General features: G+C 37.7%; 1 protein-coding gene across 3 annotated transcripts in view; it reads left to right on the forward strand.

Annotated features, from left to right (window-relative positions):
- tenm2a (teneurin transmembrane protein 2a) overlaps positions 1–16019 on the forward strand; it is a 330820-nt gene that overhangs the window by 60012 nt on the left and 254789 nt on the right. For all 3 annotated transcript variants that reach the window (XM_089134829.1, XM_089134831.1, XM_089134830.1), the window contains exon 2: positions 1754–2053. In XM_089134829.1, coding sequence (XP_088990955.1) covers positions 1825–2053 — 229 coding nt within the window. In that variant the 5' untranslated portion in view covers positions 1754–1824. The remainder of the gene's footprint in view (positions 1–1753; positions 2054–16019) is intronic.

The raw sequence follows: 16019 nt of genomic DNA on the forward strand, positions 1-16019 counted from the left end.
ACTGGTACTGTACTATAATACACATACATAAAATTGCTACTGTATTATACTATACACTTAAATAATATCGGTCGATATATCGGTATCTTTTTATCGGTATCGGCCCAAAAAAATCTGTATCGGTCGGGCCCTATTTAAAATGTAGTTTATTCCTGTGATGCATGGTGGACTTTTCAGCATCATACTTCAGATGTAATCCTTCAGAAATCATTCTAATATGCTGATTTGCTGCTCAATAAACATTTCTTCTTATTATTTTTTATTGCAATCAAAGTTTAAGACAGTTTTGCGCGAACCATGATACTTTTTCCCAGAACATTTTAGGAAAAAAAAAAATGGTACTGTATGTATAATTAAATTAGGCACAGCTAATGTGATTAATCATTGTTAATCATTTAAAACTGTACAGTTCATTAGTGAGAATGTATTATTATATTCACATTCCAAATAGCATTACTCATTTGCATTCCTAGTAAAACCCTCAAATAAAATTAAAGTGTAAGTATTTTAACATTGAAAGCACCTTAAAAAAAGTGGCAGAACTCATCTGTCTTTGATAGTTTTGGGCTAGGGTGGCATCTCAGTCAGTGTGCATTGGGTTTAAAATAGATAAGTGCTGGTGTTTTTGTGTGTGAGCGTGTGATACTATCGGGCCGAGCTGTGTTCGGTTCCCTGTTTCTCTCGGCACATCCAGGCATCTGTGATTATCCTCTCACGGCCACAGAGGGAGCTTTTCTCACTCTGTCTGCGATAATGAGGAAGAGACTTGCAATGCCCTCAAGTCATTTCCTTTCTCCTCCCCCTTCTCCTCTGTTTCACTCTATCACTCATTCATCACCGGCATCATGACTTCACTCCTCTACACGTCTCAGTTCCTGCTCTACTATTTTATCTGTGATTATGGCTGTGATGACAGCTTCTTTTTTTGTTGTTGTTTAGATTGTTCTCCTATGTTTTGTTCATGAACAAGCCATGCGGCCAAAGTTGCTGCGGAAAGAGATTTTGTTTGTCTGTAATGCACAGACAGGATTAATTCGTTTGGCAATGACTGAATGATATGCTGTTTACTTTGCTGTTTATCAGACTCAAAACACTTCTGTTTAGCTGTGCATTTACTGAATGAGCACTGTGCCACTGTTCGTTTACTGTACTGTACTTTATTTTATTTTTTTTTTTATTTGTTTTGATTATTCTTTTTTGTTTTGATTATTTTAATTTCTTCTATGTAAAGCACTTTGAATTAATTACCAATGTGTATGAAATGTGCTATATAAATAAACTTGCCTTGCCTTACTTTATAATACCTAGAAATAAACATGTTCACATTTTCTGGGCTGTGTGAAATCTGTGGAGTTCTTCAGAATGGTAAAATTTGTTACATATGGCCGAGTTCCACATTATGTTTGGTGGCTGAGGCATAATCAAATTATCCAAAATATTTAATAACTGAGCGCACACAGAGTTTATAATGTTTTGAGTAATGGATGTTATAATTCTACGCAATTCTGCAAAGCTTTGTGATTCCACATGGGCCTGGATTTATGATGCTGCAGTGCTGTTAAAACTGCTTTAATCAGTGAGATTCTCTTGCGGAAAGCTTCTTTGGATAAGATTTGCTGGCAAACAACATGACTATGTTGGTCCACTTGCTGGACCAGCACAAAACCAGCAACAACCTGCAATTCATGTTGGTCGTTTTGGGAGGGAATTTATGTTTTGAAATCTATTGATTTGTGTTGTCTTCTGTTAACAGGTGAAGGACTGTACAGCTGTTGAGACCTCCACCTTGTGGACTGATCTGATCATCGGGCTGCAGCAGATGTCATGGATCTGAAGGAGCGCAGGCACCGTACACTGACCCACGGCCGCTGTGGGAAAGATTTCCAGTTCACCACCTCCTCCCTTGACAACGACGAATGTCGCGTACCCACCCAGAAATCATACAGCTCTAGTGAGACCCTGAAAGCTTTCGATCATGACTCGCGCCTTCATTATGGAGGATGTGTGGCGGACCTGGTTCACCATGAAGCAGATGAGTTCACCAGACAAGGAGGTAAATACATAAGAGAGATACCACAAACTATAGAGATAACCACATATACAGCACAAATGCAACTCAGAATTACTAAAGATAAAGCGTTCAGTGCTTAATGATCATATTACATGCATTTGACAGTGTTGGAATATTGCATATTTGATCTTGTTGGACAATAGAAATGTTTTTTTTAAAAAATGCATCCTTGTTTAATACTTTGTAATTCACGGTAAAAACATGTATAATGTTACAGAAGATTTTTTTTTCTAAAATGAATGCCATTATTTTGACCTTTTTAATAAAATAAAATATACAAATAATCATGAAAAAAGAACACCAAATCAGCATATTAGAAGGATCACGTGACACTGAAGATTAACAAAGAAAATGTATCTTTGCCATCATAAAATTAAAGCAAAAATTACATTTCAAGACAGAAAGGGTAACACTTTATTTTACAGTGTTCGTTACATAGACTTACTGTTGTAATAACAGTATATTATGCCTAATTACATGGATCTAACCCTAACGCAATTATATAGATCTAATTATACACATTGATAATTAATTTTACTCAAAATGTAAATGTATAGTTGTATGTAGTTGTATAGTAAATGTATAATTAAAATCTTTATTGTAATATTGTATTTAGTAATAGTTCAATATATATTTTAAAGGTTGTATCAGCGGTTTCAGGCCCAAAAAGATCAAAACATAAATGATCACATTCATCTAATCTATCCTAACGATCTACTAGATTAAGCAGTCAACATAAATAAACATGTTTCTGTTGGCAGCCTTGTCTCTGAGATCTGCACGCAAAAGCAATTGGTTTCACCAACCAATCAAAACCAAAACAAATTGCGATCCACCCAATCACTGACAAATTAAGCGTATGTCACTTGACAGTGACAAAATGGTGGATGTAGTACGTAGTCTGAATTTCATTCATACTACACACATTCATGGTACTTTTTTAACTGTCACGAGGTAAGTTTTAAACCAAATATAGTTCCTACTATATAGTAAGCAAATTCAAACGTAGGCAAAGTGTGATGATGTTACTGTTCTGTTACTACTCCTAACCGTTGGAACTCACTTCTCTATCTACTTTTAAGACCCAGTTAAAAACATGCACTGCAATAAGAATCCAGTGACGCACAATTTGTCTGTTCACACAACACGTGATGCAACAAAATCAACCAAAAATCACAGCCAATCAAAAGAGTGTTTGGGCTGACCTCTCTCTTTGTTCACCAAAATGACCTAATTCATAAATATTACACCATTTTTGCATACAGAGTGACTGAAACAATTTTTGTCATAGGATACACTTGTTTGTTCACATGGAGTTCACATTTTGAACGTTCTATCTTTTCATTTATTCAGATCTGAGGTGAGTTATCCATTGTCGCTTTCAGTTTGTCTATAAAAGTTAGGCAAAATGATATTCAAAATCACATTCAATTATTTTAACATTAAATAAAGGACAAGATCAGTACCTGAGATTATCATTGTCATACGTTGTATGTTGTACCAGTCACAATGTCACAGAAACTAATAGAATTAGTTTTAAAATAGAATCTTGCCACTCGTCATTTATCGGATATGTTGCGGCTGGATAGGACGCAAACTCTGATTAACATGGAAAAGATGCCTTTTATCCCATGTAACAGCTTCACATGACATTTGGCCAGGACTTGGTTTTAAATTTATATGTATCATAAATAATTTTGAAATCAGATCTTAAAGGATTAGTTCACTTTTGAAAAAAAACTTTTGCTGATAATTTACTCACCTCCATGTCATCCAAGATGTCCATGTCTTTCTTTCCTCAGTCGAAAAGAAATTAAGGTTTTTGATGAAAACATTCCAGGATTTTTCTCCATATAATGACTTACATGGGAACCAGACGGTCCAAGGTCCAAAAGACAGTTAATAACAGTTTCAGATGCAGCTTCGAATGTCTTTAAACGACACCAGACGATGAATAAGGGTCTTATTATGCGAAACGATCGGTTATTTCAAAACGTATTCAAAAAATGTAACTTTTCTAAGGACAAATTACGTCACGTAATACGTAATTACGTTCAAAAGGTAACGGGCGACGTAGCCGGAAGTACATAATCAAAATCGTCCGACATCGTTGTTTTACCTTTTAATTCCTTTTTTTTGTAAACTGCGTTTGAGTTGGTTTGCACATTCAACCTATGCGTTCAACTTGTAAACACTGACTCTGTACTTCCGGCTACGTCGCCCGTGACCTTTTGAACTTAATTACGTATTACATGACGTTACAAACGCGCCTCACAGAATAGAGCAAGGCTAGCATTTGTCCTTAGAAAAGTTCAATTTTTGGAATAAGTTTAGAAATAACCGATCGTTTCGCATGATAAGACCCTTATTCATCGTCTGGTGTCGTTTAAAGACATTTGAAGCTGCATCTGAAACTGTTATTAACTGTCTTTTGGACCTTGGACCGTCTGGTTCCCATGTAAGTCATTATATGGAGAAAAATCCTGGAATGTTTTCATCAAAAACCTTAATTTCTTTTCGACTGAGGAAAGAAAGACATGGACATCTTGGATGACATGGGGGTGAGTAAATGATCAGCAAAAGTTTTTCCTTTTAGATTTCAGCAATTCCTTTTAGATTTTCATACCTAGTTAGGGACTAACAACACTTTCTCCCTTCTTTTTTCAATAGTATTGTAGGTACAATTTTAGGGTGACATTAATTTGATTCAGATGATTTTGGATCAACAAAAATAAAATCTCATTGTGTCTATATGGCATATCTGTGATTCTACTGTACATGATGTGTTGTACAGAGAAGGGTTGAAGCATAAAAGCAGAATAGTTCAGTTAACAGATCAACTCTGTCTTTACACATGCTGCTGGAGAGAAGTGCAACTCGACGTCAAAGCACTTACTTAAATTACAGGAAGTCCCTCCTGGTCTGCCCCCTGCTGCTTCAAATGTGTCACCTATTCCCAGCAGACGATTACCAGCCTGATGCCACTGATCCGCCGTCACCTATTCAGTCTTATATTTCTTATCGCTTATGCTGGTCGACCCACTTCATGCCTCAGGCTGTAGACTTGTTGCTGACTCTATGCAGGGATGTTCGGCACAGTGCCAAACTGTAAGCGCATGCTAAAATAACAGGAGACTTTTGATCGGTGCTGATTCAAATTGAAGGTGACTGGCTTACCAGCTCAAACTCGACCGGTTGGTGAAGATACGGTACCCTTTGTTTAATCTTTGAGTTTTACATCCCTTTTTGAATGTCTTTGATGCTAATAAGAAAAGTCAGCCGCTTCAACTGAGGCAGGCTAGAAAAGGAAGCAGTAGAGGAAAAACAGGAAGAGAGCGAGCGAGCGAGTACTGTCTAAATGCCGCACCATCATAATGAGCAGGCTGCTGTGGATCCGGAGCGGGGGTCATCTTTAAAAAAAAAGCAGGGTCGGGCCTGGGAGTCATCCTCTGCGTGAGCCGCTGCCTGTACCGCATTGATTGCACTCAAATGGGTTTCAACTCGATGCCATTGATCAGTGCCAGACCGGGTTTTCAGAGCTAGAGAGGAAGACAAAACCGCTGGAGAGATTGCAGCCTCTTTTCTCTCCATCCATTCAACTGTTTCTTGCCACAGCACTTAGCCACTGACAACAGATCCCAGAGCTCATGCAGCCCAGGGTGGAGTGGCCTGTGTCCCCTCGGGGGATGTGTGGTGACAGCGACAGTAAGCAAGAATTATGGGTAGCTTTAGAGAACTGGATTGAGGGAGGACAGATAGACAGACTGACAGGCTGTGGAGAAGCAGAGTTGGTAGCCGTCAGATTGATGCTACTTGAGGCGCTAGCGGCTCGCTGACTGCAGATGCATCCGTGGGAAGTGTTGCCACGGGAGACTAACAGTGTGCAAGGGCCATATGTAACAGCACTCAAAGGGCACTGCCAAATTACGCTCCTCTCTCCCGCTTACTCACAGTCATCACGGCCCACGTAAACAGTTGCTCAGAGAGGAAGCGGAATATTACTTTTCAACTTTTTTTTTTTTTTTTAACAAGAGAGCTATTTTCTGTCCGAATGAACAGTCCAACCTTTCACTCCGACTGCATTCCGTGTTTGTGGACACAACATGCTCCTGAACCTCATGCTGAGTGCAGATTTGACTCTTAATGCTCCTCACTCTAAAGGCCATTGCACACCGAGTCCGAAATTCACATCCGAAATTTTCGCACGTTAAAAAAAAAATTCGACCTAACGTTATGTCAATCACGCTTGCACACCGCCTCCGAAACTTTCGTCCGTCATAAAATTAATCGGATCGGGTTCGATTTTCTGCGTTTTTCGCATCCAGAGCCAGCATTTTGAGAGGTCTTTTGACAATTCAGGGCCGGAGGGAGCTCGTCCTTAAAATCATTGCACATATGCGCTGTGCTTTCAGTTTCGGTTTTCAATTCGATCAAGTGTTTATGTTCTCTTCTCTATATTGGATTATGAAATTAATAAACCCCCCCTTTCAATCAGATTGAAATTTAGGATCGAATAAGGTGTGATTGAGCAGCCTATTCGATAACTAATGTATTATTTGGGCACAATATACACAATAACAGCCTAGCTGTTCTGTCTGCCCAGCGCTTCCAACGGGCCGCGCGCGGGTGTGTGTTTGTCCGTGTGTGTTTGTCCGTGTGTGTTTGTCCGTGTGTGTGTGTCCATACCTGGTCCATTTTAGACTGACACACTGCCAGTCTCCGTTCAGAATCGATTGGTTCACGGAAATTGGTGGTCTTGTTTTTAATATGTGGCTCCAGGATCGCTAGCAAAGCATCGAACTGTCCCACTGACATTCTGAGGTAAATTTTGAATCGCTCAGGATAAATTCGCAACTCCTTGATAAGGAACTCTCCTTCCTCTCAGCGCAATTTCAGGATTGGATGGACGTAATATTTTCTCTTTCTTCTCTTTTCAATAAGAGAGAGGGCAAAAATCATCCTCACTGCTTGACGAATCCATTTGGTATTTTTGCGTTTTTTCCCGCAAAGGTTTAAGAAATACGCAACGGACTCGGTGTGCAAGGTTTCTATGCGTGACGAATTTTTAGGCTGACGAACACGAAAATACGCATACGAATATTTCGTACTCGGTGTGCAATGGCCTTAAGTCTCTTTGCTGTGTGGCGTAAGAGAATATGCTCACAGGTCAGGATTGTCATTCAGATAAGGTACTAAAAATATATACAGTATATATTTTTTTTGTACTAGCCATTGGCCTGTTTGTATGTTTATTTATTTATTTATTTGGTCATACTCTTTTCCAGTTTACATTTTTACATTTAGCTATCAACTAATGCTCACTTAGGTAATCCTGTTAAATATATTGTAAAAGATCATTTATTTTCATATTCTATATGTGATGTCTACATTCAATTGTTGGCATATAAAGTGAATGATATTTTGTATAGTATTTAAATAGTATTAAATTTTGAAAACAGTAATTGGTTGTTGACGCACATGAAAAAAAACAAATTATGGATAATTATATATATATATATATATATATATATATACAATTTATAATTTATTTTTGTGTTTTGGGGGAGTTCCCCATAAGGAACAAATGCAAAGTTTTGAATGACATGAGGGTGTGCAAACTGCAAATTATTGCATTTTGAACTAACCCGTTTAAGTCATTTGTAATTTGTTAGCAATGCAATTTTAGCCAGAACAAATTAAACTGAATCTGTCAAATCGCCGTAAATGACAATGTATTGAATTAATGAGGTGAAATATCTATCATCCCTTGCTTTGATTGTAATTGATCTGGCCACTTATTTCTATAAACAGATGTGTTCACCATCTCAGCAATGGTCACTCTTTGGTGAAAATGAAAACTGAGCTGGGCTCTTTGGTCACTGGTGCTCTAAAGCGTATGGTCCAGCTGCGAGTAGTTCAGTAGATCGAATGTTCCATCACTCTCCGCCCCTCTATGTCTTCACACCCCTGCAGGGGCACATCTGTGTCTACAGAGACACATCTGTGTCTGCACAGGCCTTCGGTAGAGATGCTACACTTATTACCTGTCCTGCAACACCCGATTGTATTTTGTCCTTTTTTTTGCTGTAAACTTTGGTTGCACCAATGCTTTGTGTTGGTGTGTTTATGGATGCTAATTTAGCTTGAGTTAGTCTAATTATCTATAAAGTAAAAAATAAATTTTACATATATATATATATATATATATATATATATATATATTATTTATTTAATATTTATTTATATATATATAAATAAAGTTTTTAAAATATTTTTAAAAACTTAAATCAAGGAATTTTCTCTGGCATTACTTTCTTTTTGTTGTATCGGAAACTTACCGAACCGTACCGAACCAAAATGTGATGCGTATATCGAACCGAACTGAGAATTTTGTGAACCGTTACACCCCTAATATATATAGCAGCATATTAAATATATTATTATAAGCATATTTAATTATATATATATATATATATATATATATATATGCATCTGGGTGTTTTTTTTTTTTTTATCACTCAGGATGACAACTAGTTGCCAATTTAAAACTAATGAGTTTCACATTAGGGGCTTTAGAGGGCCCTCTTGGGTGTTTGTTTGGATGCAGTTTGATCCTAGATTTTTATTTAGTTTTTTGTTCGAAACGTCACAGGCTCTATTTTAGATTTTGGAGGACAGCAGCACACTGCCTAACCTTTTATTCCTACTTTATGAGTTAACTAAAACAAGCTGAAAGCTTGTGCACAGCATTCAAAGAGGAGCAAGAACAAGCTAGTCATCTTCTTTTTAGGAGTCCCCCAGCAATTTGTTCATGAAATTGTACTTGACTTTTCTGAGACTCACTTCGTCCCCTCTCCTCACATTACAGCTGTGGTTTTGATGTGGAATTAGCTGTCAAGTCACACATTTTATTGATTATTTTATTTAGTTGATTCTCTGCTTTGTTGGTTTATCGCAATAAATCTGGGCAGGAAAAGATCAAAGGGAAAACAAAATAACCTAGCGGGTATTAAAAATAAAAGACTCTGAGATTAAATGCAGTCTCCCTCTCCCTCTCTGTCTCTCTCTGCCCTCGTCTCATTCTATTTGTCAATGCCCTGTAGCCTTGTCCACTCTTCCAAACACCCTGGAATTCTTTTCACATCAACCCTGATACAGCTGAGAATTTTCTTGTTTGTTCATTGATGGCTTGGGAATTGGGTTCAAGTGTCCCTGAAGCTTACGGACGCTCCTCTGTCTAACTAGTCTGCTTGTCCACCCATACAAGCAAAGCAGTAAAAAAAAAAAAAAAAACGACGAAACTGACAAATGTATTTATTCAGTGTTGTCTACATTTTATTGCATTAATTACGTTTATAGCCATTAACTTTTAAATGCGTCATTACATTCAAATTGTGAACTCATGAGTCTCCGCATGAGAGAACCACGACTGCCAGGTAAACGTGCGACAACATTTCTCTCCGAAATGGTTAGAAGTTATATTAGATTAAATGGAGGATTTTAACTGTGACGAGATGATTGACAGGGCAGTTTGCGGTGACATGATGCACACGACAGAGCTGTCCGTTAAAGATGACAAAGTTGTTGGCTCTTCTCATTCAACACTGTGGGAGAAATATCTTTCCATATCCATTTTTGAATGAATATTTTAAATGTTTAATAAAGGGGCAAAACGTCATTAACAAAAATCTGAATATATATATATACAGTATATATATATATATATATATATATATATATATATATATATATATATATATATATATATAAATGTTATTTTTATTTATTTTATTTTTTTGCGACGCTTTTGACGTACCTACAGTTAAAATGAAAATTTTGGTGTTCAACTTTGCATTTTAAAAATACTACCGTTCATTTTTCGTTTTATGGGTTAAAAAGGAAAAACGAATGGACGCAAAAGTACTCTGATCAATGGGTAATTTTAAAGCTTGTAAATGATTAACTGTAAACCTGTTGGTTGCCTAAAGTACCTTACTTTCTATTTTGTAGTGTTTGGATAAAGGATGGCAGTCTTTCATTGAGGAAAATGCTTTCATATATTTTATTAGTATTAGTTACTATAATACTAATAATAACAATAAAAAAAAATATCAGATTGATATCGGCATTGGCAAATAGCCAAAGCTGTGGCATGGTTATCGGCATTGGAAGTGAAAAAAGTGGTATCGGGACATCCCTAATGAAAATTCTGTCAGTTACTTACCCGATCTTGTTCTTCCAACTCCATAAGACTTCCATTCATCTTTGGAACACAAATTAAGATTTTTTTTTTTTTTTGAATCTGAGATCTGGATCACTCCTCCATGGGCTTCTAAGGGGTTGAAGTTATTGAAGAGATCATTAAAATAGTCCAAGTAACTACAGTTCATGTCCTTCTCTGTGGGCCTCAAGTTAGTTCACATAGTGTAACAATGCAGCGCTTCTGTGTTGTGCATCACAGATGGGCTTTTTGATTGGCCGAAGCTGATTGGCCGACGCTGGCCATGTGTGTGACACAACACAGAAGTGCTGCGCTGTTACACTACGTGCACTCACTCGAGGCCCACAAAAAAGGAAATGAATAGTTGAATAAAGTCATTATTTTTGTTGTTTTTGTGCACACAAAGTATTGAGCCACTGTACCAATAGTCACTTGGACTATTTTAAAGATGTCTTTAATAACTTTTTCTGGGCCGGTAAGTTTGAATCCCATAGAAGCCTATGGAGGAGTGAGACAGCTCTCAGATTTGAGAAAAAAAAAATATCTATAACATCTTTTTGAAGAAAAGTCTTACGGGGTTAGAACAACGTGACGGTGAGTAATTACTGACTGAATTTTCGATTTTGGGTGAACTATCTATTTTAAGATATTCATTCTAACTATGGTACCAGTTCAATAGATTGAGCTGAAGATCATTTGAAACCATCATGTGGTCTCAGTTCATTTACTCATTGAAGTGTATGATACATATTTGACACATTATTTTTGTATCTGAGTGTGACACATATTGAGTGATAGGCAAGGGGGAAATCATTTTGTGAAAAACGCAAGCAGCGGGAGTTCACAGCCAAACGGGAAAACTTCTGAAGAGATTAATCCAGCATTTATTTGTTTGTTTGTATTTTTAAACTTAAGTTGTACGTATATACCAGCAGCCTTACAATAATTGCATTATGTCGCTTAATCTTTTAAGAATTTAATATGGCATATTCTTGCATAAAGCCTTTAATCTGTTCTGGAATCTCTCAAGGCAACATTATGATCACAGCCAACAATCTCTCATTAAGTTATCCTGATTCCCCCGAGGGTGGGATCGTTATTTTATATACATAGGCTATATGTGCATGACCTCTGCTGTTTAGTCTAAAGCACATTATATATTTTATTCAACTACAAGTACTACAATTATTGTTATTACTATTATTATTTGTGTAAAGGTGTGGCCACCCCACTGTTTAGCATGATAAGCTCGGGGCCATTTTATAAAATTATAGTTAAACATAGTTGCGGTGACTTGATTCAGAATGGATGATCCAAAGCTGCAGTAAAATGACTATAAATACACATGTGAGTGCAATATTTACACTCACCTAAAGGATTATTAGAAACTCCTGTTCAATTTCTCATTAATGCAATTATCTAATCAATCAATCACATGTGTGAGTGTAGATCCTAGATAATACATTGCTTGTACAACCACAACCAATCCTACCCATAGAATAATATATTACTGGCTGTATGATTTGGGGATATTCTAAGGCACAGCCATTCAAGTCATATCTCAGAACACTCTTTGTTCATTGTAAATCATTGTAGCTGCAGTGGGTGGCTGAGGTGCCTAATGAAGGAGCTTACCACATCACCAGGGCACTATATCCAAAAAGACAAGACTGAGTGACCAGTCTGAGCCCTGAAGGCCATCAGGGGGTCAGTTGGTACTTAATAGCACTCATGATATGCCGATTAAACTTACAATTTGGACAGAGTGTAACCTCTTCTGACACCAGCCTGCTAAGCTCTGCCTAATTACAGATGTCGTTCCTTGGATCTCTCAGGCTGTTGTTTTATCCCTCCGTTGGAATGATTATTTTAATTATTAAATATTTTGTACAGTATTGCATGGCTAAGTGGCTGTGACTCGGGGCACTTTTGCCCTTGGGTTCAATTATGGTACTATGCTGCTGAGTGCAGGATATTTAATTCTTTGTCAAATCCAGCTTTATACAGCATCTTACTCAGCTCTTCAAGACTATAAAACAGTCAGATATTTTTCTTTTTTTGAGAGAGAGAGAGAGAGAGAGAGGGAGGTTAACATGAGACGTTGTGTAATAAGTAGCGAGCTATAAGCTTGTGTTGTAATGGGAACCGCTAAAGGTCTAATAAATTAGAGATACGTTTTGGAGCTCTCTGGTTTGATTAGTAAACACAACCCAAGCCATTATACATGTGTAATGGACTGCCGAATGCCAACGCATTCTCACCCCAAGGCGTCACCTTTGACCATGCTTCAATATTTGACGTTTTAGGCGTCAGTTAAGTGACGCCTTGGGGGTGAGAATGGGCTGCGAATGCAGGCAGATGTTTCGATAAAGTTGGCACCACAAATTTACAACCAGTATGGATCCCAATGCTATCAGTCTACAAAAACATATATACTCACCCTCTTAGCACTCCCCAAGGCTTTCGATCTGCTTCCTTCGGGCCTTCAAACATGTTGGCGGTAAAGCCTTTTGCAGCGTATGCAATGGTGTTAATATCAAGGCTTATGTCAGGTGGTTTATGAGAGGCAAAGTGGCTCCCTGTGGGGTCAGATCTATTTCTGCTGCCCAATTAAAAGGTGTTGAGTGGCCGCGTGGTGCAGGTGGCTCACATGGGGCAGGGCGTTTGACACTGAGGGCCCTGTTCTTGCTTAGCTGTTGACTCTATGTCCCAACATTAATAGGGGCCCTAATGATGTGCTATGCATCCTGGGAACAAAGTATGCTGCGAAAACTCACTGGACACCCACTGCTGAGCGTAAACCCTCTCAATTAACACCCTGCCCTTCTGAGACCACCAATGATAGCATACCACCTACGGTGCCAGCACGCCCCACGCAGGATCTGATGTCACAGGGACAGGTAGGAGGCTCTGAATCAGACAGTGTGTTAGATGTGATCCTCACACGGTTAACCAAGGCGAAGCGGCAGTTTCCGCTCGCCGTCTACAGTGTTTGAAGACGTTATTTTTACAGTGAGGTGTTAAAATATTGCACAATTCCTTGTAAAAATAACTTGGCTTGTCATATCTTTACATTTTATTCTTAACGTGTGTCTAGTTACTATTTTGTAATTTAAGAGTTTGTGTTCTTGTATAATAATAATAATAATAATAATAATAGACAATGACACATGCAAGTAATTAAAAGTGACATTGAAGGCATTTATAATGTTACAAATGATTTCTTTTTCAAATAAATGCTGTCCTTTCTGTTAATCAAATAATCCTATCATTTCCACAAAAATATTAACTGTTTTCAACATTGATAACAAAAATAAATGAATTAAGCAATGATGCTTTAAATTCATTCACTGCAACCACAAGCATAAATTATTGTAACATTACATGTACATTGTTAACATGTGTTACTTGTGATGTGTTACACCACAACATTGTGTAACTGTGGCAGTAGCTGATTTCCCATGGAATGCAGTGCGCAATCTGTAGAAAATCTGTATCTCTTTCAAATGTAGGTGTATTAGTTACTGGCAAATGATGGGGGACCCAACTGCGTCTCCATAGCAATATAATTATAGAGTACTACATTAACAAGTTGCTTGGAGAGCACAATACACTGAGTGTTGAATAAGAGTTAAATCTGAATGGATGCTGATTGATCCGAAGGTGTCATAGTTGTGTGAGTGTGTGTGTGTGTGTACGTGAGCTGAGAAAGTGAGCGGATATGGGTGTAGATATCAAGAATGATGCCGAGCCAGCTGTGTCATTTTATTAATGGCACCACAATGCCATGATCCACCTCATAGTAATGCACCTAGCCTAGAACACAGCAGGCTGACCTTGATTTATCTGTACACTATGCATACACACAAAATAAAATAAAATAAAATTATTTACAGCATATGCAATAGCTGTACAACTCAGACACTTAATTCACAATTAAAATGTGTGACTATCAGAACTCAATTTACTTTATGCAGTGACATTTTTGGCGCTTTTCCACTACACAGTAACAGCTCTGCTCGGCTCGAATTGGCTTGCCTTTTTTTGGTTTCCCCCTGTGTAAAAGTTGTAATTGTACCTGCTTTCAGGGACTTTTTCTTGTATCACCTCCGGCGAGGTTCTGACCGAGCTAAGGCGCGCCAGATGGAGTATCCAGGATAACCCTCCCATTTTCAAATAGTTTGGCCAGAGAGAGTTACTTACTACTCTTGTTATGGAAACTCAGAAGAATACGCCGTGGTCAAACGAGGAGGTGCAGACTTTCCTTTGTTTGGTTGCTGAAGAGAGGATCCAGTGAGAGCTTGATAGGGCAACGAGGAACGAAAGGCGTCGCTATGACGACCGCGTACTATTTGTGGCGGTAATGTCTGCAATGGAAAACTGAGTGAAAAGCGAGTCGAGTCGATTCGAGCTGGTACTGCTAATGGAGAACCGCCATAAGTCAACCAAGAAGTTGGTGTAATCTAACAAAAAAAAAAAAATCTGGCTTCGGTGGATATTCTCACACAGTGGTAATTATTCATTTTAATGTGTCTAAAGTGTCCAAATTCTTTTTGAATTCTCTGTACATCATATCTTCAACATATTTCGTCTACATATTTTAAAGGAGTAGTTCACTTTTGAAAAAAACTGCTGATAATTTACTCACCCCCATGTCATCCAAGATGTCCATGTATTTCTTTCTTCAGTCGAAAAGAAATTAAGGTTTTTGATGAAAACATTCCTGGATTTTTCTCCATATAATGGACTTCAGTGGGAACCAGACGGTTTAAGTTCCAAAAGAAACTTTAAGTACGAACTGCAAACTTGTTCAAAAAGCTTTAAACGATTCCAGACGATGAATAAGGGTCTTATCAAGCAAAGCGATCGCTCGTTTTACAAATAAATAACAAAGTTTAAGTTTTATAAGCTCAAACGCTCGCCTTGCTCTGTTCTGCACCGCACTCCTGTTCAAACTCGTTCATCAAAATTAACAAATCTTTTTCCGAGTCATTTGGTTCATTCGGCGAAAGAAACGAACGAATTGATTCAGAAAAAGATTTGTCCATTTTGTTGAACGAGTTCGAACAGGGGAGTCATAAACGTGCACCACAGAACAGAGCAAGGTTCTTATAAAATTTAAACTTTGTTATTTTTTAAAAAAAATAAGCGATCGTTTCGCTTGACAAGACCCTTATTTATCGTCTGGAATCGTTTAAAACCCTTTGAACAAGTTTGCAGTTTGTACTGAAAGTTTCTTTTGGACCTTGAACCGTTTGGTTCCCACTGAAGTCCATTATGGAGAAAAATCCTGGAACGTTTTCATTAAAAACCCTAATTTCTTTTCGACTGAAGAAAGAAAGACATGGACATCGTGGATGACATGGGGGTGAGTAAATTATCACCAAAAGTTTTTTGAAAAGTAAACTAATCCTTTAAGTAGATGCAGGGCCGGAGTATGTCCACTTTTCAGCCCAGAGTTTCAGCCCCAAAACTGGCTCACTTTTTCCATTGTGGTGGAAATTGGATAAATGAAGCAACAGTTCAGTAGCAACTTACTATTGTGTAGTTTTATTAATACCATGGTTCAACAATAGTGTAAAGGCTAAATAATAATTCACTTAAGCTGAGAAGGTAACAAAAAAATATCATGATCATTATATTTGTTCTGCATGGGTATCAAATTGTGGTAATTTACTGCTTTACTTACACTCACTTCTGAAAAAAAAAAAACATCACATTTTGGTT

Source organism: Pimephales promelas, chromosome 9 (genome assembly GCF_988280905.1).
Source record: "Pimephales promelas chromosome 9, fPimPro1.hap1.1, whole genome shotgun sequence".
NCBI classification, from domain to species: Eukaryota; Metazoa; Chordata; class Actinopteri; order Cypriniformes; family Leuciscidae; genus Pimephales; species Pimephales promelas.